The sequence below is a fragment of the Bos mutus genome, chromosome 5 (genome assembly GCF_027580195.1).
Source record: "Bos mutus isolate GX-2022 chromosome 5, NWIPB_WYAK_1.1, whole genome shotgun sequence".
NCBI lineage: Eukaryota > Metazoa > Chordata > Mammalia > Artiodactyla > Bovidae > Bos > Bos mutus.
In genome coordinates, this window is record NC_091621.1 from 75379040 (window position 1) to 75405124 (window position 26085).

The 26085-nt window shown below is 34.7% G+C and overlaps 1 protein-coding gene across 2 annotated transcripts; it reads right to left on the reverse strand.

Moving 5' to 3' along the window:
• Positions 1-647: 647 nt before the first annotated feature.
• On the reverse strand, positions 648-25426 carry KLRK1 (killer cell lectin like receptor K1). 2 transcript variants are annotated; one of them, XM_070371088.1, is made up of 8 exons: positions 24154-25426; positions 14337-14380; positions 10809-10916; positions 7057-7149; positions 6826-6861; positions 6075-6226; positions 5673-5776; positions 648-4145 (listed from the first exon to the last, which is right to left on the reverse strand). In XM_070371088.1, exons 3-8 carry the CDS (start codon positions 10912-10914, stop codon positions 4028-4030), a joined length of 609 nt encoding a protein of 202 aa, XP_070227189.1. In that variant the 5' UTR covers positions 10915-10916; positions 14337-14380; positions 24154-25426; the 3' UTR covers positions 648-4027. The 2 variants fall into 2 exon arrangements, with proteins under 2 accessions (XP_070227189.1, XP_005898704.2); XM_005898642.3 differs by lacking the exon at positions 24154-25426 and adding an exon at positions 14487-14593.
• Positions 25427-26085: the final 659 nt, after the last annotated feature.

Consider the following 26085-nt stretch of genomic DNA (forward strand, 5'->3'; position numbering starts at 1 on the left):
CACCTTGAACACTTTAAATAAATTTTTGAATACAATACTCTTGGGCTTCGCTGTCAGGCAGGCTTTGGGCTATAAACTAAAAAAGAGGGCTGATTTGTGATTAGAAATGCTCAATGGAGATTTTTACTTTCTCTTTTCATCAGAGGTCAAGACTAGTGCAGGGAAGACAAAACTTGCCTCTATCCATCTTAGGTTTTCACGTGGGTCTCTTGAATCAAACACTGACTAACAAGAGAAAAAGTTTGCTAACACATGCAGTGCACATCACTTGGGGGAAACCTAAATGGAAGAGTAGTTCAAAGTGAGGACTTAGAAGTGCAGGTTATTATGTAGCATCACAAAGGACAATAAATTTGTAGAGAGATATTAGAACAAAGATAAACAATTTTAAGCTCCCCAGGACAGCAAACTGTGGGAAGGTAAATATCTGGGAGGAAAGTAATGAAATAAGATTTAAGATTTGTCTGGTGCTGTCAGTGGGCGAAAGGGTCTGTTTCCAGTCAAATGAGAGTTTATAGCCTGACTTGATACGGAAAAAAGGAGGAGAGAGACCTTGTTTTCTGTATTTGCTGTTTCTGTTTGTTTTTTGCTTTGTTTAGGTGATAAAAGGAAACCACCAACAGTTTTTTTTTCCCCTCTCACAGGTTTTATTGAGATATAATTGACACATAATATTGTATACATTTAAGGTGTACAATGTGATGCTTTACACACATATTATGACATGAATACTATAATAAGCTTAGTTAACACATGTATCACTCCATATCATCATCATTTTTTTTTGTTATGGTGTGAAAATATTTCAGATTTACTCTCTTAGCAACCAACTTGTATAGCAAATCCCCAGAACTTATTCATCTTATATATTTTTATTTTACTTTTTAAAATTAATTTTATTAAAGTATAGTTGCTTTACAATGTTGTGTTAGTTTCTACTGGAGAGTAAAATGAACCAGCCACAGATATACATAAATCCCCTTCCTTTTAGACTTCTTTCCCATTCAGGTCACCACAGTATATTAAGTAGAGTTCCCTGTGCTATACAGTATATCTGTTTTATACATATTCACCTTATAATTGGAAATTTGTACCTGTGACCAACATCTTCCCGTTTTCCCTCCCCCTAGGCCTTGGAAGCCATGATTCAACTCTTTGTTTCTATGAATATGGCTTTTTTAGATTCTACATAGAACTGAGATCATACAGAGTTTGTCTGTGTCTGGCTTATTCCAGGTCCATTGATGTTGTTGCAAATGACAAGATTTTCTTTCTCTTTGTACCTGAATAGTATTCCTTTGTTTATGTATCACACTTTGTTTGTGCACTCATTTGTTTGATGGTTGACAGACACTTGGGTCATATCCATGTCTTGGTTTTTTGAATAACCATGCTATGAAAATAGGGTGCAGATATATTTGAGGTAGTGATTTCAAGTTCCTTCTTAATTATTTTTAGCTCAAAATGGTTTTCATGTCAAAGAGGCATATTTTGGGGTGACATATTCTGATTTGCTTCACTAGCAAGGGTCCTTGTTACTGTTTCCTGAAATACAAGTTTTATTTCTTATTCAGTATATGAGAATGGGCTTCCCTGGTGATTCGTGGTAAAGAACCTGCCTGCCAATGCAGGAGATATAAGAAACGTGGGTTTGATCCTGGGTCTGAAAGATCCCCTGAGAAGGAAATGGCAACCCATTCCAGTATTCTTGCTTGAGAAATCCCGTGGACAGAGCATGGCAGGCTATTGTCCATGGGGTTGCAAAAGAGTTGGAAATGATTTATTGACTAAACAACAACAACAATATGAGATTGCAGCCTTTGAAGGTTCCAGGTTTAGAAAGAAAACTTGTATTTAATCCTTTAGTTAGGTGGCCCCTGAACTTTATGGCTTGTTCCACAACCATTAAAACAGAAACTAAGGTTCCCCAAGATTACTAAAAACCCTCAGAATGAAAGCTAGTTTCTGTGGTTGCTTTGCTCTTAGGGTTTTCATTTTCACTAAATTCTGAGTTTCCACAGTGTTTTTACCATTGTTCGTTTAGCAGTGCTTTCTCTAAACCGTATACACTATATCATAAAACTTCTTTGTTGTTAGTTTCAGTGAAACTTAATAATGTCCCTTCCTTAGTTCCAGAAACAGAAGCCAAGCCCAATTTAAATTTCTTAATTTCTCCAAAGCTAACATATGTGCTTTTTTGCATGCTTTTTATGACTTAAAAATTTAATAATAAAATCTTAAAGCAAACATGACTGATTGTTGGTGGTGGCTTAGTCACTAAGTTGTGTCCAACTCTTGCGACCCCATGGACTGTAGCTAGCCAGGCTCCTTTGCCCACGGGATTCTCCAGGCAAGAATACTGGAGTGGGTTGCCATTTCCTTAATTCTGGGTGGTGCCTATTATGCAAATTCAGGCAATGATTTAAAAACTTAAGTTGATCTAAGACATTCCTCAGCCCTTGATTGGCTATGTAGAAAATAAATAGTTTTCTCCATGGTATTTTGTACTAATTTCCACCTAAAATGCTGTTCAACCCACTTCTTAATGCCCTTCACAAAACAAAGAGTAATTACCCTGAGAATAGAGAATAAAATAAAAAGTTATTACCAGTTATTACTCTGCTTCTCTCTCCACCACATCTTATATTCCTCGTTTTCTCTATCATTCTGCTTCCAGCAAACCGGCTTTCCCTAGTCACAGACTCTTCTAACATCTACATGTTTGTATGTAGCATTTCATTTGCCAAGAATTCTGGTACCCTAAATGATTTGCCCAGACAACTTCTAGTCATTCTACAGATTTCAGCTCAGGCGTAGAGTTCTTTTTCCCTAGAAGCCTTGTAAGTCTCCTTCAAATTCAACTTTATTTTCTAAGTTTTGTAGCAATTAGTGCCATATTCTTTTTGCAAGGAATAATTCAACTTCTGCCAAACATGTCATATGCTTTATTAAATTTGTAGAGGAATTTTTAAGATTTGAGGGTGTATTTATTGATTTTTCAACTTTCACTTTGAAAATTTCAAATATAGAAAATTAAATGAAATCTCATATTCCCTCCACCAAGCTTTAATTTTTAAAACAAATTTTTTAAATATAAATTTATTTATTTTAATTGGAGATTAATTACTTTACAATATTGCATTGGTTTTGCCATACATCAACATGAATCTGCCACAGGTATACACGTGTTCCCCATCCTAAACCCCCCTCCCTCCTCCCTCCCGGTACCATCCCTCTGGGTCATCTCAGTGCACCAACCCCAAGCATCCAGTATCATGCATTGAACCTGGACTGGTGATTCATTTCATATATCATATTATACATGTTTCAATGCCATTCTCCCAAATCATGGAAAATTTAAAACATACACAAAACTGGAAGAAACAGTATAGTAAAACCCCATGGAGTCACCAATTAGCTTGAAAAATTATCAACACATGGTCAATCACATCTCATTTATATCATTCTTTTGTCCCCTTCCCATTTTTTTTAACCAGTAGATTCTTGTTGGTTATTTATTTTAAATATAGCAGTGTGTACATGTTAATCCCAAGGTCCCTACGTATCCTTACGCTCCCAGGTAACCATAAATTCATTTTCTAGGTCTGTAATTCTGTTTCTAGTCTGTAGATAAGTTCATTTATATCATTTATTTTTTAGATTACAAAAATAAGCTATTTCATACAATAATTTTCTTTCTCTGTCTTCATTCACTATGAAAATCTCTAGGCCCATCTATATTGCCACAAATGGTATTATTTTGTTCTTTTTTTAATGGCTGAGTATTACTCCATTGTATATGTATACCTTTTTGTCTTTATCTATTAGTTTTTATTCCCTGAAAAAAAATTTTTATATGCTATACATGGAAAAATTAAGTAACTATATGGAATTTTCTTCTTAAGTTTTCTTCAAGAATTGTGTATGTTCTTCTTGAACACAAGAAGAACTGTTCTTGTTGTGAGCGTTCTCTGAGAACACGGCTCTCGAGTCTTTGAATACTTCATATTTTATTAACTATAAGCTTTTACACAATTCTCTGCATGCAGATGTATGTGTTTGGAGTTAAGCAATTTTCTGTATAAGCTTTAAAACTTGAGCCATAGACTGCACAGGTTCCATTCTGCATTTCAACCATTGTTAGTCTAGATTAGAGAGAAGGATAGATTATATTCACAGCTTTATTAATGCAGAAATACAAACATGAAATAATATTTAAATATAGACACTGAAATAATATCATTTCAGGAGATTTTAGGACCATGTGTGTTCTTTCTTAATTCATAGATATGCAAAATACAGTCAACTAAGATAATAACAGTAAAAATTGCATTCTATTATAAATTATATCACTATCTTTTGTACATTGGAAATTAGTCAATTGGAAAAGTCTGAAATCTTTTCATCTATGTATGTGAGTCAAAATGAAAGCAAAAAAATTAAAACAAATACTTAGAAATGAATTCAGAATTCAATTTAGAAGTTGGCAGATGTCTCGTTGTGTGCAAAACTAACAATCTTCTTCAGATATATGCAATTTTACTTGGTAAAAATATAAAAATCAACTGTGAAATCCTCTAATATACATATACAAGTGTGTGTGCATGCATGCTAAGTCATATTAGTCCTCTCTGACTCTTTACAAGCCCATGAACTATAGCCCTCCAGGCTCCTCTGTCCATGAGATTCTCTAGGCAAGAATACTGGAGTGGGTTGCCATGCTGTCCTCCTGCGGATCGTCCCAACTCAGGAATGAGTCTCTTAAATCTCCTGAATTGGCAGGCAGTTTTTTTTTACCAGTAGTGCTACCTGAGAAGCCTGGTAGTCCATGTAGAGATTGCTGTATCTGTGTATCTATTTTGTCCCAGCTTGAATATTTTGTAGTTATATAATTAATGTAATAAATGGTTTGTTTTCTACTAGGAACCAGCAGGAAATTGAAAGTTGAAGAAAGAGTAATAATGCTACATTAGTGTGAAATTGAGAAAATGAAAAGTACAAGGTTTGATAGTATATGTATTTAAAAAGACAAAAGAACAAACTTTGTTAATATAGCAAAAACTAGCCATTGTAGGGAAAAAATCAAGAGGTTTTTTAGTAACTGCTCTTAGTTGGTCTCAATCTATGTACATTAAAGCCTCAATTTTTCTCACTTTTTTTCATATGCTTCTTCAATTTCTGAGTTTGTTTTCCCAACCTATTCTCATCACATTTCACAAAGGTATTGATTACACTGGATTACACTTTATTTATTTATAACTATATCTCTGAAGTGTGAAGCTTTTGAAGACTCTAAGCCCTACTAATCTCTAGTTATTTCTGCGTAGTTCCTGGAAACTGAGTCACACTCAACAAATATTAATAATATGCAGAAACAGAACTTGGGTATGCTAGTTGTTTTACTTTTAGCAAAAATGAAATTTTGCACTTGCAGCCTGAAAAATATTGAAATGAGATGATATAAGATCTTAGTATTTCCAGAGAGTAAAATCTTTTTTGTTAAAAGTAAAACCTTGGGTAACACAGAAATGAGGCCATCCCAGATCAATTCTAAGATGTACGAGGGGCTTCAAATTCCAAGTATATAATGAAGTCGGAAGATAGGTAGTCTTTGTTGCAATATTACACTAAATACAATATTACATTTCCTTCCAATTGGTAAGAAAACTTACAGGTTGGGCAAGAGAATGGAGCCATCTTCCCATTGCCAGGAACCATTTGTGGAAACTTGTACTAGTCCCATCCAATGATATGACTTCACCAATTTAAGGAAATCCTGTTTGAAACAGCAAATAAAATCAGAGATCAGAATTTCATAAATGCAAGGCCATAGTCATTTAACCATTTCCCCCCACACTTGGGGGAATGCATTCTCTCCACTAGCATAATTCTGACTTAAACACCACATACAAAATACCTGGAATTTCTGTGCTTTCTTATTTCTAATGCAAAAAGATTTGGGTTTGTTATATCTGAGTCTTAGTGCCTCTCTTATGTTTCACATTCACATTCCAGTGAGTCAGTTCATATGTTAAGACTAAATATAGAAAGGGGATTTAAAACAAATACTCAACCTGGTCATCTTTGCTGTATATCTTCAGGAGACTGGAATTTTGAGACATACAAGAAGCTTGGCTCTGGTGCCAGCTTTTGCTCTCATTAAAAAATTGGTAGCAGTTATTTCTATAACATATCCAGTTTTTAGGACATGGACCACAGTAATTTTCTAGAAAGGTAGAATACATTGTTAATTCTGCATGTCTGAACATTATGTGTGTGTGCATGCTCAGTTTCTTCAGTTGTTTCTGACTCTTTGTGACTCCATGGACTGTAGCCTGTCAGGCTCCTCTTTCCATGGGATTCTCTAGGCAAGAATACTAGAGTGAGTTGCCATGCCCTCCTCCAGGGATCTTCCCACCCCAGGGATCTAACCTGCTTCTCTCTTATGTCTCCTACATTGGCAGGTGGGTTCTTTACTACTAGCGCCACCTGGGTAAAGAAGCCGGTCTGAACATAAGAGCAGATTTTATCTGGACAGGTTAAATACCTTTTTTATTTCAACTCTAGAATTCAAGTTAGTTAACTCAATATGGTCCTGCCCAAGAATGTATCTCTACAGATTTATATAGGGAGGGATGCCGAAATGATGTGCTTTACTTTTTGCAAGTACCTCCTCATTATAAATAAATATATCTACAGTGAATTATAGAGAAGAATTAATCATTTTCGTATTCTCTTTCTTGTTCATGCCATTAGATGTGTGCCTATAACCATGTATAGATGCATGCAGTTTGTGCATCAAAATATCAGAAAATTTTCACTTACCTTTCAAAGAAATTGGAGCTTCCTGGTTGAATAATGCTATTAAAATAATCATAGTTATTGAAAGAGTTTATATTGTTAGTAACTGATAGTCTAAGCAAAAGTATAAGCTCAATAAAAAATATACTCAATATTACTAGTTTATATTTCTGTGCCTCTGAATACTAGTTAAATTAATGCACTACAATGGTTAGATAAATATTGCTGCTAATTACTTTCTCTATTATCACTTACAAGTTATGATCATGGCACTGCATATTATTAACATTCCAATGAAACGAATCCCCATGGCTATAGCAATGGATCTGGCAAGGACAAATGGAGATGCTGTCAAAGACAAAAAGAAAAGAGTGAGAAATATGAGAAAAGGTTCTGTTATCTTTCTGTTTAACTTAAATATTAGAAGTGTTTTTAATTGAGGGGGGAGGGTTGATATCAGTTCCCTGTGACTATTTTTCTCAGTAAAAGGTAAAACAAGTATTTTGTAAATTATTTAAAAATAAGGGTATAAAAATGTAATATCCATTCTTACTCCTTTCTTCAAGTTCCCTAGTCCCATTCTTCCATTAGAATAAATCTGTTATCATTTTAAAAATTTAAAAATTTTCACACAGATATAATAAGAAATATAGACAGTTTCCTTCAACTTTCTTTTAAAAACACATGTTTAAGGAAGTACACAAAATATTCCGGAAACATTAAAAAAATATCCTGGTGATTACTCCATATTATGTCTTACAAATTTGTCAATTTTTTAAAAATTAGCTTCTTTTTAAAAAAAATTTATTATTATTATTTTGTTTTACTTTACGATATTGTATTGGTTTTGCTTCTTGCATTGTGTTTCATCAGTATATGGGAAAAATCTAATTATTGGCAGATGTTTATTTTTTTCCAGTACATACTTAAATGATTTCTTAGTTTTTGCTTTTAGGTATAACAATATGAGTAATATTTCACATATATCTGTGCATGTTTTTTGAGTACCTGTCTAGGAGAAATTAATCAAAGGGAACATACTTTTTCAATTTTTGTAATGATTGAAAGTTTCAGTCCAAAGAAGCCACACCAATTTATGTAGCACCAAACATAAATTCAAAAGCCTGTTTCCTCACACTTTCCTTCACACCAAATATTTTTATTTCTCTACATTTTAAGTGCATATATATTTATATATCTGATACACAGTATTATTTTTAAAATCGAACTTTCTTTTTCCTGTTATGAATAAGATTAAACATTTTTTCATGAGGTTAAACAATGCTTTTTTTTTTTTTTAATTTCTCTGCGACGTCTATGTCTGGTCTGTTTCTTTTCAGGTTAAAATTATTAGTTCACTTCATGCCACATGCTTTGCAAATACATGTCCCAGATACCATTTTGTTTTAACTTTACATATGATACTTTTGGGATATCAAAATGGGTAATGGTTGACTTAATCAAACATTTCTTTATGGCTTATGCTTTTTTGATATGAATAAAAGTATCTTCATTATTCTGAGTTTGTAAAATATGTTATGCCCATGTTCATTTGTGATATCTTGTGGTTTCCTTTTATATTTGGTTTATTTGGTAGGGCTGTGCGTGTGCGTGTGTGTGTGTATCTGTTTACTAAGTTATGTAGGAGCTAAACTTATAAAAAATTTATTTTCCAAGTGGACTTTTTCTAACATTTGCTCAATAAATCAATGTGTTCTCTTTGATATGAAACCCTACCTTTAGCATATAATATATTCCAATTTGTACCTGCATTTATTTCTATACTTTTTAGTCTATGTTTCCATTTAAACAATATGTAAACTTTTCTAATATGTAAAATACTTGAGTATTTGTTAGTGCATACAATATAATATTATATTTCATTTTCCAGATGATTTTCCCTATCATTACATTTCATATGTGCCTTGTGCTTAGTCTCTCAGTCGTGTCAGACTCTGCAACCCCGTGAACTGTAGCACATCATGCTCCTCAGACTGTGGGGATTCTCCAGGCAAGAATACTGGATTGAGTTGACATGCTTTCCTCCAGGAAATCTTCCCAACCCAGGGAGCGAACCCAGGTCTTCCACGTTAACAGGCTGATTCTTTACTGTCTGAGCCACTAGGGAAGACCTATATGTGCCTTAAGACTTTTAATATCAGCTTTCCAAGAACCTGTCAGTTTAAAAATATGATACAATGCTTTTTCCTTAGAATTACACTAATTGTATAAATTCAGTTCAGTTCATTCGCTCAGTCGTGTCTGTTTGTGATCCCATGGACTACATGCAGCATGCCAGGCTTCCCTGTCCATCACCAACACCCGGAGCTTGCTCAAACTCAAGTCCATCCAGTCAGTGATGCCATCCAACCATCTCATCCTCTGTCATCCCTTTCTCCTTTAATATGGAGAGATAAGTTACATTTTTAAACTATCTTTTATCCTTGAATAGTTTCTATTTATATTACATGTCTTATTTTATGTTCATCGGAACAATTTTAAAAGAGTAAGTTTATTTCTAGGTTTTTCAATTTAAAAGTGTGCTGCCAGTCTTTTCTGATATTGTTCTATGCATATGGCATTTGTTTTTCATCACATTTTCCTTGTTTTTGTAGTTAGTAAGGCAATTGATTTTTGTCTTATTTTCAATCAAGTCCACTTACTTGCTTGCTTCCTTGCTTGCTAAGTTGCTTCAGTCGTGTCCGACTCTGTGCGACCCCATAGGGGGCAGCCCACCAGGCTCCCCCGTCCCTGGGATTCTCCAGGCAAGAACACTGGAGTGGGTTGCCATTTCCCTCTCCACCACTTACTAGATACCCTTATTGTTTGTAATATTTTAGGTGAAGGCTTAAAAAATATTTTAAATCACATATTTTTTCAAATAATATTAATTTTGCCTTTTAACTCCAATTTTATACCACTTACCTCTTCCTTTTCTTGTTAATTCATGTTAACACTGCAAAACAATCAATGTTACTCAACTAATAATAATGAAAATTCTTCTCTTTTTCTAACTACAATGAAAATGCTGCTGCCATTTAGCAATAAGCATAATGGTAGCTTTTGAAAAAATATATTAAAAGCAGTACTTATATTTTAGAGGTTTCTAAAATTAAGTTCTTTGTAATTAAGATTTCATATTGCTTTTCATCTGAAACCTTTTCAGCATTATGTATATGATCATACAATCTTTCCACTTTGATTATTACATAGTGCACAGTTTCATTCCTATAATTAATCATTGTAAAATGATGTTATTTGATAACATTTAATCAAAATTTATAGGTGAGAGTAACCTGTTGTTTTTCCTTTTGTGTAAGCTATCTCAGGCTTTATTTTTCACCATATTCCAGATTGGTTAAGAGGAGAGCATAATTTATTCACCATCCAGGAACATTTCTGTGAATAGCAGTCAAGTCATCTCCTCCATAATGTTTAAGGACATAACTGAACTGAAGGAAATTTGATATTTCCCTTCTGTTTTCCATTTCTATTTACTTCTCCTTAAGGCTAGTTTTTCATGGCTTCCTAGGTGACTCAGTGATAAAGAATCTGTCTGCCAATGCAGGAGACCCAGGTTTGATCCCTGGCTTAGGAAGATCCCCTGGACCCCTGGAGCAACCCACTCCAGTATTCTTCCCTGGAAAATTCCATGGACACAGGTTCCTGGCAGGCTGCAGTCCATGGGGTTGCAAAGAGTACCTGAACACACACACACAAGTCTAGTTGTTCAGCAATCCCTTAGAAATTACTGTCTTCATTATTATGATGATTTCATCATTTTTAGGGCATGAAAAGATTCTAAACACAACAGTTTCTGCTAAATTTTATTATATATTCCAGTAGCATATGAGCTACCAGGCAAGATCATATAGCATATGAAAGAGAATCTCATTTCTGCTTTCTTCATGAAGGTAAAATAAACTGAATGCTCATCATCAATTTAGTCACAGTTTCTAAGATTCACCTCAGTACACTGAGAGACAAATGGAACATATAGGACTTACGGTTTTCTCCACGTTGGCTTGTGGTTAATGTACATGTTCTCTTTTGCCATTGTCTAGAAGCACAAGACTTTACTCGTTCACTGGCATAAGTATGAGATTCACTCATCTCTGGAGAAAAACAGTTCAAGCCATTATGTCACCAGCTTTCTGCCACTCAGCTCATAAATGTTTAAAATTTAAGTTGTCAATTCCATTCATATCCTTTTTAAAGCATAACATAAAATTACTTTTATTTTGTATTACCTTATGATTTTTATACTTTGTGATATAAACAAATGCTGGGCTGAATGAAGCACAAGCTGGACTCAAGATTGCCAGGAGAAATATCAATAACCTTAAGATGACACCACTCTTAAAGCAGAAAGTGAAGAAGAACTAAAGAGCTTCTTGATGAAAGTGAAAGAGGAGAGTGAAAACGTTAGCTTAAAGCTCAACATTCAGAAAACAAAGAACATGGCATCTGGTCCCATCACTTTATGGCAAATAGTTGGAGAAGCAGTGAAAACAGTGGCAGACTTTAATTTTAGGGGCTTCAAAATCATTGCAGATGGTGACTGCAGCCATGAAATTAAAAGACATTTACTCCTTGGAAGAAAAGTTATGACCATTCTAGACAGCATATTAAAAAGCAGAGACATTATTTTGCCAACAAAGTTCTGTCTAGTCAAGGTTATGGTTTTTCCAGTAGTCATGTATGGATGTGAGAGTTGGACTATAAGGAGAGCTGAGGGCCAAAGAATTGATGCTTTTGAACTATGCTTTTGAACTATGATGTTTGAGAGGACTCTTGAGAGTCCCTTGGACTGCAAGGAGATCCAACCAGTCCACCCTAAAGGAAATCAGTCCTGAATATTCATTGGAAAGACTGATGCTGAAACTGAAACTCCAATGCTTTGGCCACCTGATGAGAATAGCTGACTCATTGGAAAAGACCCTGATGCTGGGAAAGATTGAAGTCAGGAAGAGAAGGGGACACCAGAGGATGAGATGGTTGGATGGCATCACCAACTCAATGGGCATGAGTTTGAGTAAACTCTGGAAGTTGGTGATGGACAGGGAGGTTTGGCATGCTGCAGTCCATGGAGTCACAAAGAGTCCGACCCAACTGAGCAGCTGAACTGAACTAAACTGATAAACAAAGTATATTTATACTATGGCAAAATATCTCTAGCAAGATCCTATGTACTATTAAAGTACTAGTGTTGTAATGAAATATAACATTAAAATAAAGACAGTGTATCATGAAAAAGACTGGTTTCTATGGAGTTAGATATTTGTTTAATTCACAGAGCCACATTTACTAAGTTAATAACTTCACAAATTGCAAGAAGAAAGAAAGAGAAAGAAAAGGGGAGGGGTTTGGATGAAGGAAAACAAGGAATATTAACACAGTCTGATGTGGATCATTTAAAAAGTGAAAGTAAATAATATACATCTAGTGTCAATAATGTAAATCAGGTAGTAAAGAGTATATACTAGTGTATCTAATATTCTTTATAGTAAAGGACTTACAAAGAATAAAATAGGGTCTAAAATTTTAGGATAAAGATAAGCAAAGACTCTTACCTCTGAACAAAGTAAGTGAAAAATAATTTTTTCTTTCTTTTTGAATAGTAATCATTACTGAATATATAAAAGCCTCTTTATAAATGAAATGCTAATATGAATTACCTTTTACACCTAAAATTAAATTAAAACATTATTTTCTCAAATGGTAAAGAATCTGCCTGCAATGAGGGAGACCTGGGTTTGATCCCTGAGTCAGGAAGACCCCCCTGGAGAAGAAAATGGCAACCTGCCTGGAGAACTCCGTGGACAGAGGATTCTGGTGGGCTACAGTCCATAGGATCACAAAGAGTCAGACACAAATGAATGACAAAGACTTTCACATAATATGTAACATAGCAAACTTTATTATTAAATGTGTGAATAAGGTAAGAGTATTTTATGGTTGAAGAAATTAAATCTTAGAGGTGGCCAAAGTCATACTGCTTACTTAATATAATGCTACCACTTATAAGTAATTTATAATACTTTTAGTTTAAGAAGCATTTTCAAATTTATGTCACTTCAGTTGAATCACAGAGATCCACTAAGGTAAATATGACATATTTTTTGTCTCTATTTACTAGAAAAGGAAACTTAAGTCCATAGAAGCTGTGGAGTGTCCCAGATCTCAAAGCTAGAGACTAGTAAAAGCTTGATTAAAATTCCATTCTAACTCCAAATTCTAAAGCTATTATTATTTTAGGCTGCCTTAGATTGTGAGATACATTACTTTGTTAGTTAATGAAGGGGGAAAAAGCTTTCAAGTTTTTGAAGCCTTGATTTAAAATATAAAATGAACATAAGTGATTCAAAGTAAATTGCTTTTCTGTGACTTGTATGTTAGTATCAAATTCTGGATATTTTAAAATTATACAGAAAGAGTGAACTCCATTTATATGGAAAGTACATACCTATGCCATGATAAGCCCACCTATCTCAGACCAATCTCACTGTATAATTATGACTGCTTATCTATATCAAAGATGAATTCAGAGCCTTCATTTTTTAGAAAGGGTTCCTGAATAAAATAAAAATGGGATTTTTTTTCTAGTTTTCTCTCCTTGTGGTAAGTTGATATATTTACATTAGAAAAGTGAGAAATACAGAAAAGGTTCATGCATGCAGATATTAAAAAAAGGGAAGAATGTAAGTGAGACTTCATATAAAATCAAGTAAATTAACCTTTAAATTTTCCCTTACTAGAAAATAAAAAGTAATCATTTCAAACTGTTAAAAAATGTAATAGTTGCTTTTAATTCACCTACACTAGGATACACTGTGTAGTAACTGCATTCTTTGCAAGGTAAATCTGGGTAGGATATATAAACTTTTATTGAATGATTTTTCCTAGTACGCTTTTTTTGAGCTTCTGTCCATATCATTGCCATCACTTACAGGTTATCACCATCATCATCATTAACAAAACTAATCTCACATTTGTTTATATATTAATATCTTAACATTGTCTAGCACAGCTCTCAGACAAAATGTGTTGAATAAATATGTATAATGCTTAGATTTTTTAAAAAGTTGTTTTATATTTGATCATGGTTGTTGGAAACAATGAAAATAATTTGTTTCATTTTTGCAAGTAATGTTGTATGTCACATAGGGTAAGTGACTCGCACAAGAGTAGAAAACTCATGTGTGAAATTTTAAATTGAAATTCAGTTCTCTAGTCCCATAAAGATTTATTCTTTTAGCTTTATTTGAAGACTTCATCTTATAGAAACATCATAACTTCTGATTCTTCAATAAGTGTATCCTACTTATCCATCATTAAATAAAGTGAAAAAGAATATACCCCAGAAGTAATAAGTATTCCTTGCCTTCAGTAAGTCAATTCAAACACTTAAGAAACAACTAGAGTTACCTTACAGCATAAATATTTTTAGAAACTTTCTTGAGGTTAAAACCTCAAGAGTTCTTATATCTTGAACAATAGCTGTTAGTAACACACAGAGAGACACAGACACACACCTGATCAGAGAAAGAAGATCCTGATTCTTGTGGATAAGAGCCTCCTGAAAAAAAAAAAGACATGTCCTGAGTTTCCCATTTAGAAATGACACTAGCGATTTCCAGTCAATTTTGATCCCTGAAGAAAGATATGATAGATGTTTTGCTCACCTCATCTTTCTGTTGAAAAAGCACCTCACAAACCACAGTACTTCCGCCTCTCATTGCACAGAATATTTCCCTTTTTGATGGAATAAATGTTAGGTTCTAACATCATCTTATGACTTAAAAAATGGTAAATTCAGTGATAACAAATGGCCAGAGTTTTAAGAAACAAATGATGGGATAACAGAATCACTTTCTGAATTTTTTCCAAAAGTGAATAATTTGTTATAAAATATGGTTGTAAGTAGTGGGTAGAAGAAAAAAAGGAGAAAAAATAAAACTTCTTAATCATTTCATTTGAGTGGACTTAATTGTGCTGTATCATATAAACTGAAACCACAGAGAGATAGCTTTCATATATATACTATTAATACATACATACATATATAGGTATATATCTAAACACGTACATGTATATATACATATGTGTGTACATGTTGTTAGTGTTGTTCAGTCCCTGACTTATGTCTGACTCTTTGCAACCCCATGAACTGCAGCACACCACTCTCTTCTGTCCTCCACTATCCGCCAAGTTTGCTTAAATTCATGTCAATTGAGTCGATGATGCTATCGAACCATCTCATTGTCTGCCACCCAATTCTTTCGCCTTCCATCTTTCCCAGCATCAGATTCTTTTCCAATGAGTCAGTTCTTCACATCAGGTGTCCAAAGTATTGGAGTTTTAGCTTCAGTATCAGTCCTTCCAATGGATATTCAGGACTTATTTATTTATTTTTTTTGAATGGACTGGTTAGATCTTGCTGTCCAAGGGGCTCTCAAGAGTCTTCTCCAACACCACAATTCAAAAGCATCAATTCTTCAGTGCTCAGCTTTCTTCATAGTCCAACTCTCACATCCATACACGACTACTGGAAAAGCTATAGCCTTGACTATATGGACATTTGTTGGCAAAGTAATGTCTCTGCTTTTTAATATGCTGTCTAGCTTGGTCATAGCTTTTCTTCTGGAGCAAGCGTCTTTTAATTTTATGGCTGCGGTCACCATCTGCAGTGATTTTGGAGCCCAAAAATGTAAAGTCTGTCACTGTTTTCATTGTTTCCCCATCTATCTGCCATGAAGTGATAGGACTGGATGCCATGATCTTACTTTTCTAAATGTTGAGTTTTAAGCCGGCTTTTTTTATTCTCCTCTTTCACATTCATTGAGAGGCTCTTCGGTTTTTCTTTGCTTTCTGCCATAAGGGTGGTGTCATCTGCATATCTAAGGTTATTGATATTTCTCCCAGCAATTTTGATTCCAGCTTGTGCTTCATCCAGTCTAGCATTTCTCATGATGCACTCTGCATATAAATTAAATAAGCAGGGTGACAATGTATAGTGTTGACATAATTCTTTCCCAATTTGGAACCAGTCTGTTGTCTCACTGAACATGTGCCTGTAAAAACAGAACTTCAACCAGTAAATCCACAGTCTATTCAATAAATAAGAAATAATTATCAGGAGATAATTTTTAGTTAACTGTAACTATTTGCTATGTACAAAATGAGTGAGATAAAATTAACATAGGTAAAAGTAAGCTCTGCAAAATTTGATAAAGCTATAGCTATTTTTATGAAATCAATATATGATTTTAAAATTTTCTGTATGGATAGCACAAATGTCAAATAGTTTTATAGGAGAGAGAAATTAACTTTCAAGGACTTTCATTATAAATTATACAAAGTTTTCTAAACTATAGGGGGAAAAGGAGTTGTTGCTATTTTTTTCACTACAACTAGAGTTACCTTGATTTCCAAATTAGATGAAAATGTGTTAACAGGAAAAGGAAAAGTTAATCTTATTTATGAACATTGTTACAAGATTGTAAAACAGTCCCAAGTCATATCAAACACTGTATAAAACTGCTTAGCATATAGATGATCAAATTTAGTTCATTTCAGGATTGTAATAATTCTCTTTCAGAAGAATGTTAAATAAAATGCTACAAACAATAAATTACAGAAATAAAAGAACATGATTGCATCAAGATGGAATGCATACTTATTATAATTCAACAACTTTTTGTGATAAACAATCTTTAGTATATATACCAGAATCTATATAAACATTCTTTTTTTTTTTTTTTCAAAATTTAAACTTTTATTTTGTATTGGAGTATGGCCAATTAACAATGGTGTGGTAAGTGAACAGCAAAGGGACTCAATCATACATATACATGCACCCATTTTCTCCCACACCACCCCTCCTATCCAGGCTGGCAAAAAACATTGAGTAGAGTTTCATGTAATATACAATAGGTCATTGTTGGTTATCCATTTTGAATATAGTAGTGTGTATAATGATCTCTCCAAACTCCGTAACTATCCCTTCCCCCTGGCAGCCCTGAATTTGATAAACATCATTCTTAACCTCAATGTATTAGTAGATTTTTAGAAAATCATTACGACAAAATGATGATAATACCACTTCTTTTCAATATCATTGAGGAGATTCTCCAGCACACTTAAGACCACCACAGAAAATTAAAAAGATAAGGACTTAAAAAATTTTTTGCTGATGATATAGTTATCAACATAGAATATAAAAATAATTTAATGACTAGTTAATAGAAATAATATTAGTATAACTGAATATAACATTAATTTGTAAATTCTCTCATACTAAAGGTCAATAATAAACAGAAACAATTAACAGCCACAATAGAAACATTGTTAGATACTTATGAGCAAATTTAACAGAAATAGATGAGATCTATATAGAACTTATTCTATAATTTTATATAAATATTTTCAAACACAGCTAAATTTTAATAGGACCAGTGGATCTAATAAATATGCCAATTAATCCTAAAATATTTTAGGGGCTAAATTCACTTCCAATTAATATCCTCTTTTATGCTATGTTCATTAAAGAAAAATCCAAGAGTAGACCTATCACTATTGAAGAAGAAAAAAAAAATAGTGTTCTTTTTCTACTAAATATCAAGACTTTTGCTAAAGCTATGTTCAACAAAGTTTTGTTACAACAAAATGACATGAGAACATAAATCAGGCCAACTGAAAGAGAAAAGATACAAACAAGAAGAAGTCATGTGTATCAGTGAAAAAATAGATTACGTAGCATTGTAGATAAAGTAGAAAATGAGGTACTATTAATTACTGCTGTGAATTTTTAAACCAGTATAAAAACCCAAATGTGGGTATATACATTCTGCCATATATACATCATATGGAGAATTATGAACTTAAATCATAACCTGGTGTGCATAAAAATAAGTAAGTACATGAAGATAGATATCAATTCATAAGACTGATTCAGTATACATAATATATATTATATTATTGTATTATAATAAATAAATATATATTTATTTTCATTTATTTGAAACACTGAGATAAAATATAAAATAAGATAAGATAATAAAACACTGTAAAATTATAAGGAAGTGAAAGGTTATCAAATTCAAAATTTTTAACAATATACTGAGAAAAGAAGGAAAGCAAGTTTGGTAGTATGTTTCAACTTGAACAATAAACAATTTTATTCAATATATATATATATATTTTTAGTGACAACTACTTGCTAGATGCTTTTCTAAACCTTGAGAATGTTAAATAATCTAGGCAAAATTTCTTGCCTTGTAACAGATATTGCGTTTTAGTGTAGTTGATAGAAAAATGGAAAAGAAAGTGTGAAATAATTTCAAGAATAAACAAAACAAGTGACTGTAAAACACGTAGAGGGAAACAAATAGTTATCTTCTGATAGTCTTTGACCAATATTCTTTTCAGCTAATCCACATTTTCCATTGCCAATGCTACAGAATAAAGCTAGACCTTGACATAAGAAATACAGGCAGACATTTTCTTAAAACCACATTTAAAAATAATATTTGGTCTATAAAAGGAAATGAATGTGGGTTTTTTTATGGGGAAATCTAAATCACACTTACTTGAAGGGTTATTTTTTATGTTAGCAGCTTTAGGTTTAACCGATGTGTCTTTTAAATAAAAGACCAAGAAAAAGATAAAAATAAAGTAGAAACAGAACATCTGAATAGTCTACTCATTTTATTTATTTCAAAGAAGAACTTAGAGTCCTGTGGAAAACTCACAAAAACATATTTACAAGAACAGTTTCTGGAAAGAGACAAAGTAAGCATGAAGAGTATTGTGTCATATGTAAAGCTCCCTCTGTAAACTGAGAGTGAGAAAAGGAGTCTTTTTTTCTTTAAGATAGAGGGCAAACAATTTTTCATTAATTTATTAATTAAGGTTTGATTAGCATATAACATTATATTAGTTTCAAATGCATGATTCAATATTCACATATATTGCAAAATAATTACCACAAAAGTCCAGTCAACATCTGTCTTTAAGGATTCTTAAAGAGATATGCTGTGAGTCAGGAATGTGAGCTAAAAAAATGAAAAGGCAGGGGAGACATTTAAAAACTTACTTGTGTAAAAAGATAGTATGTATAATGAAATTCCAATATCTTTGTCAATGCTCAGCATACATTAATGCTGCACCAGTCACCATGGATCATTTATTGATGATGTGCTGAACAGTAGTGATATTTCAGTGACATGTGAAATTGCAGAAGTACATGACATTGCTTTCAGAAGACATACTTTCTAATAAACGGTATTTTATTGGACCAACAAAATTAATTTATGCAGATGGAGTAATTTGACTACAAAAATACATGTATAGGTTTTATAGGGACATATTTATCTGACATTTTAAAACTACTGGAGATAGAAATTTACAATGCTTTGCAAACAACCTGTGTTCAAGTCATCTGAGAATAACCACTGCCACCTCAACAAGCTCTTCAAAATTAAATTTGTTAAGTGAGAATAACCAGGGCAGCTAATCAACAGGTCTTCTTGGCCAGTAAGGTGCAGTCTGGCTTACATGACTGAGCCTGTGTTAAGCTCTTCCTGTGTACAATAAGGGGCGGAGGTGGTGAGGCCACAGTGCAACTTTGTGGTGGGAAGCTGTCCTCGGGGCACGATACTCATCTCAAGCTGTGATACTAAAAGTGGATGTGGTCAGGGGTGTTTGCAGGACAGTTGCCTGGAAATGCAAGCATAAGCTGTATGACCATGACCAACAGAAACTTTTCTAGTCTTGACTTTTCCATAAATGTGTTTGAATTGATGAGAGAGGGCAAGAAGATTCTAAAATTCATAACAGAGTTGAATCTGGATACTCATGGGCATGTTGGCCCAGAAGTGAAATGCCCAGTGACAAAGTGAAAGATTGGCAAACAAACTTGAAGAAATGATTATTCAGAACTTAATACAAATTCAGAATACAGCTAGGTGTTACATACTTGGCAAGGCACATATAAGGTCAACCAGTATATTGTAGTAGAATGAACACAAGGCAGGGATTTCATAAATCTTGAATGTATACTTCAGCAGGAAGAGGAAGAGACTAGATCACCAACTTGGCAAATACTATTGATTGGCATGGTTTCCTGAGTTAGTAACAGATAAATAATTCCTTAGCCCCATCTTAGCTGAAGCCTTCTGTAATTTAAAAAATAAACAATTCTACTGAGGGATCATTTCTTCAACAAAGAAGTGTTTTCATTACATTAACTTAGCCCATGCTAGAAGATTTCATATTTGTTTTGTTTAATATCAATCTATTTGATGTAGTGAAACATAAGAGCTTTTCCCTGCTGTAGTATTAACTTATAATTTGTGAATAAATGGCCATGTAAATAGTAACTCTTTTCAAAATCACTCTGAAGTGAAAAATATGCATGACTTACAAGTTCAGTTCAGTTCAGTCGCTCAGTCGTGTCCGACTCTTCGCGACCCCATAAATCGCAGCATGCCAGGCCTCCCTGTCCATCACAAACTCCCAGAGTTCACTCAGATTCACGTCCATCGAGTCAGTGATGCCATCCAGCCATCTCATCCTCTGTCATCCCCTTCTCTTCCTGCCCCCAATCCCTCCCAGCATCAGAGTCTTTTCCAATGAGTCAACTCTTCGCATGAGGTGGCCAAAGTACTGGAGTTTCAGCTTCAGCATCATTCCCTCCAAAGAAATCCCAGGAAAGATCTCCTTCAGAATGGACTGGTTGGATCTCCTTGCAGTCCAAGGGACTCTCAAGAGTCTTCTCCAACACCACAGTTCAAAAGCATCAATTCTTCTGTGCTCAGCCTTCTTCACAGTCCAACTCTCACATCCATACATGACCACAGGAAAAAACCATAGCCTTGACTAGACAGATCTTAGTTGGCAAAGTAATGTCTCTGCTTTTGAATATGCTATCTAGGTTGGTCATAACTTTCCTTCCAAGGAGTAAGCATCTTCTAATTTCTGCATGGATGCAGTCACCATCTGCAGTGATTTTGGAGCCCAGAAAAATAAAGTCTGACACTGTTTCCACTGTTTCCGCATCTATTTCCCATGAAGTGATGGGACCGGATGCCATGATCTTCGTTTTCTGAATGTTGAGCTTTAAGCTAACTTTTTCACTCTCCACTTTCACTTTCATCAAGGGGCTTTTTAGTTCCTCTTCACTTTGTGCCATAAGGGTAGTGTCATCTGCATATCTGAGGTTATTGATATTTCTCCCGGCACTCTTGATTCCAGCTTGTGTTTCTTCCAGTCCAGCGTTTCTCATGATGTACTCTGCATATAAGTTAAATAAGCAGGGTGATAATATACAGCCTTGACGTACTCCGTTTCCTATTTGGAACCAGTCTGTTGTTCTGTTCCAAAAAAACATCTATTTCTGCTTTATTGACTATGCCAAAGCCTTTGACAGTGTGGATCACCATAAACTGTTGAAAATTCTGAAAGAGATGGGAATACCAGACCACCTGACCTGCCTCTTGAGAAATCTGTATGCAGGTCAGGAAGCAACAGTTAGAACTGGACATGGAACAACAGATTTACAAGTTAGATGTCTTCAAATTACTATTAGCATTCTAGTTATTTTCCTTATTTGTTTGCTTTTTTGTTTGGCATTTAATCTTAACTTTTATGCCACAATGGTAATATCCACATTCATGGAAAAAAAGAAATATGCCATTTACAACTTCTGCATTTTGAATCCAAATGCAGTTTCAATATCAAAGAATAGTAGGATTTTGTCAGTATCATGAAATGTGGATATTACTTACCCCAGGTACACAAAGAAATAGATCTAGGAATAAGGCAGCACTTTTTCCAAGGAAAATGGGTCATTAGTTGCAGATGTAGTAGAATCAAAGTCTCTCAAATCACTTTTTAAGTGCAACTAATAGCAGTCTGTCAAATTCTAATTTATTTATTGTCTCTTCATTTATTGTTAGTAGATTCATGTACATACACAGGAATAAAAATGCATTGTTTAAACTCTACAATTCTTACATTATCCTCTTGAAGAGTTTGAAAATATCTACTGAAACCTTGCAATGTTCCTTCTATGGTAGTAGCCAACCTTCTGGAGCCTCTTTATACTGGCTTATTTTTTCTCCATTATAATATACAGAATTAATAACATCAAAGCACAATAGAATATATATAGGCACACACACAAATAGAAAACTACTTGTACTTTCATGACAACTCTATCCTATTTTTTGTCTGAGCTAGTCTTTCTGTGTGTCAAGTATATTGTTTGGCAATAGATACATATATTTGTTCAGTTCAGTTCAGTCATCAGTCATGTCTGACTCTTTGCGACCCCATGAATCACAGCACACCAGGTCCCCCCGTCCATCACCAACTCCCGGACTTCACTCAGACTCAGTCCATTGAGTCAGTGATGCCATCCAGCCATCTCATCCTCTGTCATCCCCTTCTCTTCCTGCCCCCAATCCCTCCCAGCATCAGAGTCTTTTCCAATGAGTCAACTCTTCGCATGAGGTGGCCAAAGTACTGGAGTTTCAACTTTAGCATCATTCCTTCCAAAGAAATCCCAGGGTTGATCTCCTTCAGAATGCATTGGTTGGATCTCCTTGCAGTCCAAGGGACTCTCAAGAGTCTTCTCCAACACCACAGTTCAAAAGCATCAATTCTTCTGTGCTCAGCCTTCTTCACAGTCCAACTCTCACATCCATACATGACCACAGGAAAAACCATAGCCTTGACTAGACAAACCTTTGTTGGCAAAGTAATGTCTCTGCTTTTGAATATGCGATCTAGGTTGGTCATAACTTTTCTTCCAAGGAGTAAGCATCTTTTAATTTCATGGCTGCAGTCACCGTCTGCAGTGATTTTGGAGCCCCCAAAAATAAAGTCTGACACTGTTTCCACTGTTTCCCCATCTATTTCCCATGAAGTGATGGGACCAGATTCCATGATCTTTGTTTTCTGAATGTTGAGCTTGAAGCCAACTTTTTCACTCTCCACTTTCACTTTCATCAAGAGGCTTTTTAGTTCCTCTTCACTTTCTGCCATAAGCGTGTGTCATCTGCATATCTGAGGTTATTGATATTTCTCCCAGCAATCTTGATTTCAGCTTGTGCTTCTTCCAGTCCAGCATTTCTCATGATGTACTCTGCATATAAGTTAAATAAAAAGGGTGACAATATACAGCCTTGACGTACTCCTTTTCCTATTTGGAACCAGTCTGTTGTTCCATGTCCAGTTCTAACTGTTGCTTCCTGATCTGCATACAAATTTCTCTTGAAGAACTTTCCTATCTCTTGAAGAGTTTTCCACAGTTTATTGTGATCCACACAGTCAAAGGCTTTGGCATAGTCAATAAAGCAGAAATAGATGTTTTTCTGGAACTCTCTTGCTTTTTCCATGATCCAGTGGATGTTGGCAATTTGATCTCTGGTTCCTCTGCCTTTTCTAAAACCAGCTTGAACATCTGGAAGTTCACAGTTCACGTATTGCTGAACTCTGGCTTGGAGAATTTTGAGCATTACTTTACTAGCATGTGAGATGAGTGCAAATGTGCAGTAGTTTGAGCATTCTTTGGCATTGCCTTTCTTTGGGATTGGAATGACAACTGACCTTTTCCAGTTTATATATATATATATATATATATATATATATATAGAGAGAGAGAGAGAGAGAGAGAGAGAGAGAGAGTTAAAAAAAATACAAAGCACAGTCCCTATTATCTAATTGTTCACAGTCTGTTTATAGACATAAGCATATGGTTTTAAATTAACATGTAATTTACAATGGTAAACACAATTACTAGGTATTATAGAAGAGAGAATTATATCTGACAATTTCATCATGGATTACCAGTATAAATTGTGAGGAAATGGTGTTAGGGAGATGTCCTGGATTAGGTGATTTGGAAGGAGTATATTTAAAACAATATGTCTCATATTGGCTTCCCTTGTGGCTCAGCTGGTAAAGAATCCACCTGCAATGTAGGAGACCTGGGTTCAATGCCTGGGTTGAGAAGATGCCCTGGAGAAGAGAAAGGCTGCCCACTCCAGGATTCTGGTCTAGAGAATTCCATGGACTACCTATTCCATGCGGTCTCAAAGAGTCAGACATGGCTGAGCAACTCTTATACATACATGTTAGATATCAAGTTGAATGGGGCTAAGATGCACCAAGAATTGATGTTAGAAATGATGAAGACTTAGAAGAAAGAGGCATTAAAATGAATAAAGAGAGCTATGTGTAGTCCCGTATTGTTCGTTTAAGTGAGGTTATGAATATCTGGAGATGGATAGAACATGGAACAGTCTAGAATGACAAGAATTGAGTGTGAGTCTTTGTCTCACTTACTTTACTGAGTGACAATCTCCAGGTCCATCCATGTTGCAGCAAATGGTATTATTTCATTCTTTTTCTGGCAGAGGAATACTCCATTGCATAAATGGACCACATCTTCTCTGTCCATTTATCTGTTAATTGACATTTAGGTTGTTTCCATGTCCTGGTTGTTGTTTTATTATAAATAGTGTTGCAATTAGCATTGCAGTGTATGTATTGCTTTGAATTAAATTGGAAGATTGAGATCAACATATAACACTACAATATAAAAAATAAATAATTAATAAAACTACTGTTTAGTACAGGTGGCTCTACTCAGGAATGACCTATAGGAGAAATTTATCCTGCCCTCAGTCTTTCCCAGCATCAGGGTCTTTTCCAGTGAGTCAGCTTTTCACATCAGGTGGCTTCCAAATGATATTCAGCATCAATCCTGATTCAGCTTCAGCATCAGTCCTTCCAATAAATATTCAGGGTTGGTTTCCTTAAGGATTGACAGGTTTGATTTCCTTGCTGTCCAAGGGACTCTCAAGAGTCTTCTCCAGCTCCACAATTCAAAAGCATCAATTCTTCAGCACTCAGCCTTCTTTGTGGTCCAGCTCTCACATCTGTACATGACCATTGGAAAAACTGTAGTTTGACTATATGTATCTTTGTTGGCAAAGTGATGTCTTTACTTTTTAATATGCTATCTAAGTTCATCATAGCTTTTCTTCCAAGGGGTAAGAGTCTTAATTTCAGGGCTGCAGTCACCATCGCAGTGATTTTGGAGCCCAAGAAAATAAAGTCTGTCATTGTTTCCATTTTTTCACATCTATTTGCCATGAATTGATAGGAGTGTGTGCCACGATCTTAGTTTTTTGGCTTTTGAATTTTAAGCCAGCTTTTTCACTCTCCTCTTTCACTTTCATCAAGAGTCTCTTTAGTTCCTACTCACTTTCTGCCATAACGGTGGTGTATCTTCATATCTCAAGTTACCGAAATTTCTCCCAGCAATATTGATTCCATCTTGAGTTTCATCCAGCCTGGCATTTCACATGATATACTCTGCATACAAGTTAAATAAACAGGGTGACAATATACACCCTTGACATACTCCATTTGGGACCAGTCTGTTGTTCCATGTCCAGTTCTAACTGTTGCTTCTTGACCTGCATACAGGATTCTCAGGAGGAAGGACAGGAGCTCTGATATTTCCATCTCTTGAAGAATTTTCCACAGTTCGTTGTGATCAACACCGTCAAATGCTTTAGTGTAGTCAATGAAGCAGGAGTAGATTTTTTTTGTTGTTGGAATTCCCTTGCTTTTACTATGATCCAGCGGGCTTTGGCAATTTGTTCTTTGGTTCCTCTGCCTTTTCTAAATCCAGCTTGAACATCTGGAAGTTTTCGGTTTACATACTGTTGAAGTCTAGCTTGAAGGATTTTAAGCATTACCTGCTAGCATATGAAAAGACTGCAATTGTGCGGTAGTTTGAATATTCTTTGGCATTGTTCTTTTTTGAGAATAGAATGAAAACTGACATTTTCCAGTTCTGTTGGCCACTGCTGAGTTTTCCAAATTTGCTGGTGTATCGAGTGCAGCACTTTCACAGCATCATCTTTTAGGATTTGAAATAGCTGAACTGGAATTTCATCACCTCCACTAGCTTTGTTTGTAGTAATGCTTCCTAAGGCCCACTTGACTTCACATTCCAGGATGTCTGGCTCTAGATGAGTGATCACATCATTGTAATTATCTGGGTCATGAAGATCTTTTTTGTACAGTTCTTCTGTGTATTCTTGCGCCGTCTAAGGCATATTAAATGATTAAGTTCCTGTAGAGGAAAGTAAAAAATATCTCTTGTGAAAGATGAGAAAAAGATAAAGCATAATGCAAAGAAACAATATATTACACTTATAATTAATTATATATGCTTATCTACAAATAACATATATAAAGTTT

Coding starts and splice junctions, on each gene's coding strand:
- KLRK1 (XM_070371088.1), bottom strand. CDS start 10,914: ATGAGTGAATCTCATACTTATGCCAGTGAACGAGTAAAGTCTTGTGCT. Junction 6,227..6,825: donor AGCTCCAATTTCTTTGAAAG/GTAAGTGAAAAT, acceptor CTACCTTTCTAG/AAAATTACTGTGGTCCATGT. Junction 5,777..6,074: donor TATACAGCAAAGATGACCAG/GTTGAGTATTTG, acceptor TGTTTCAAACAG/GATTTCCTTAAATTGGTGAA.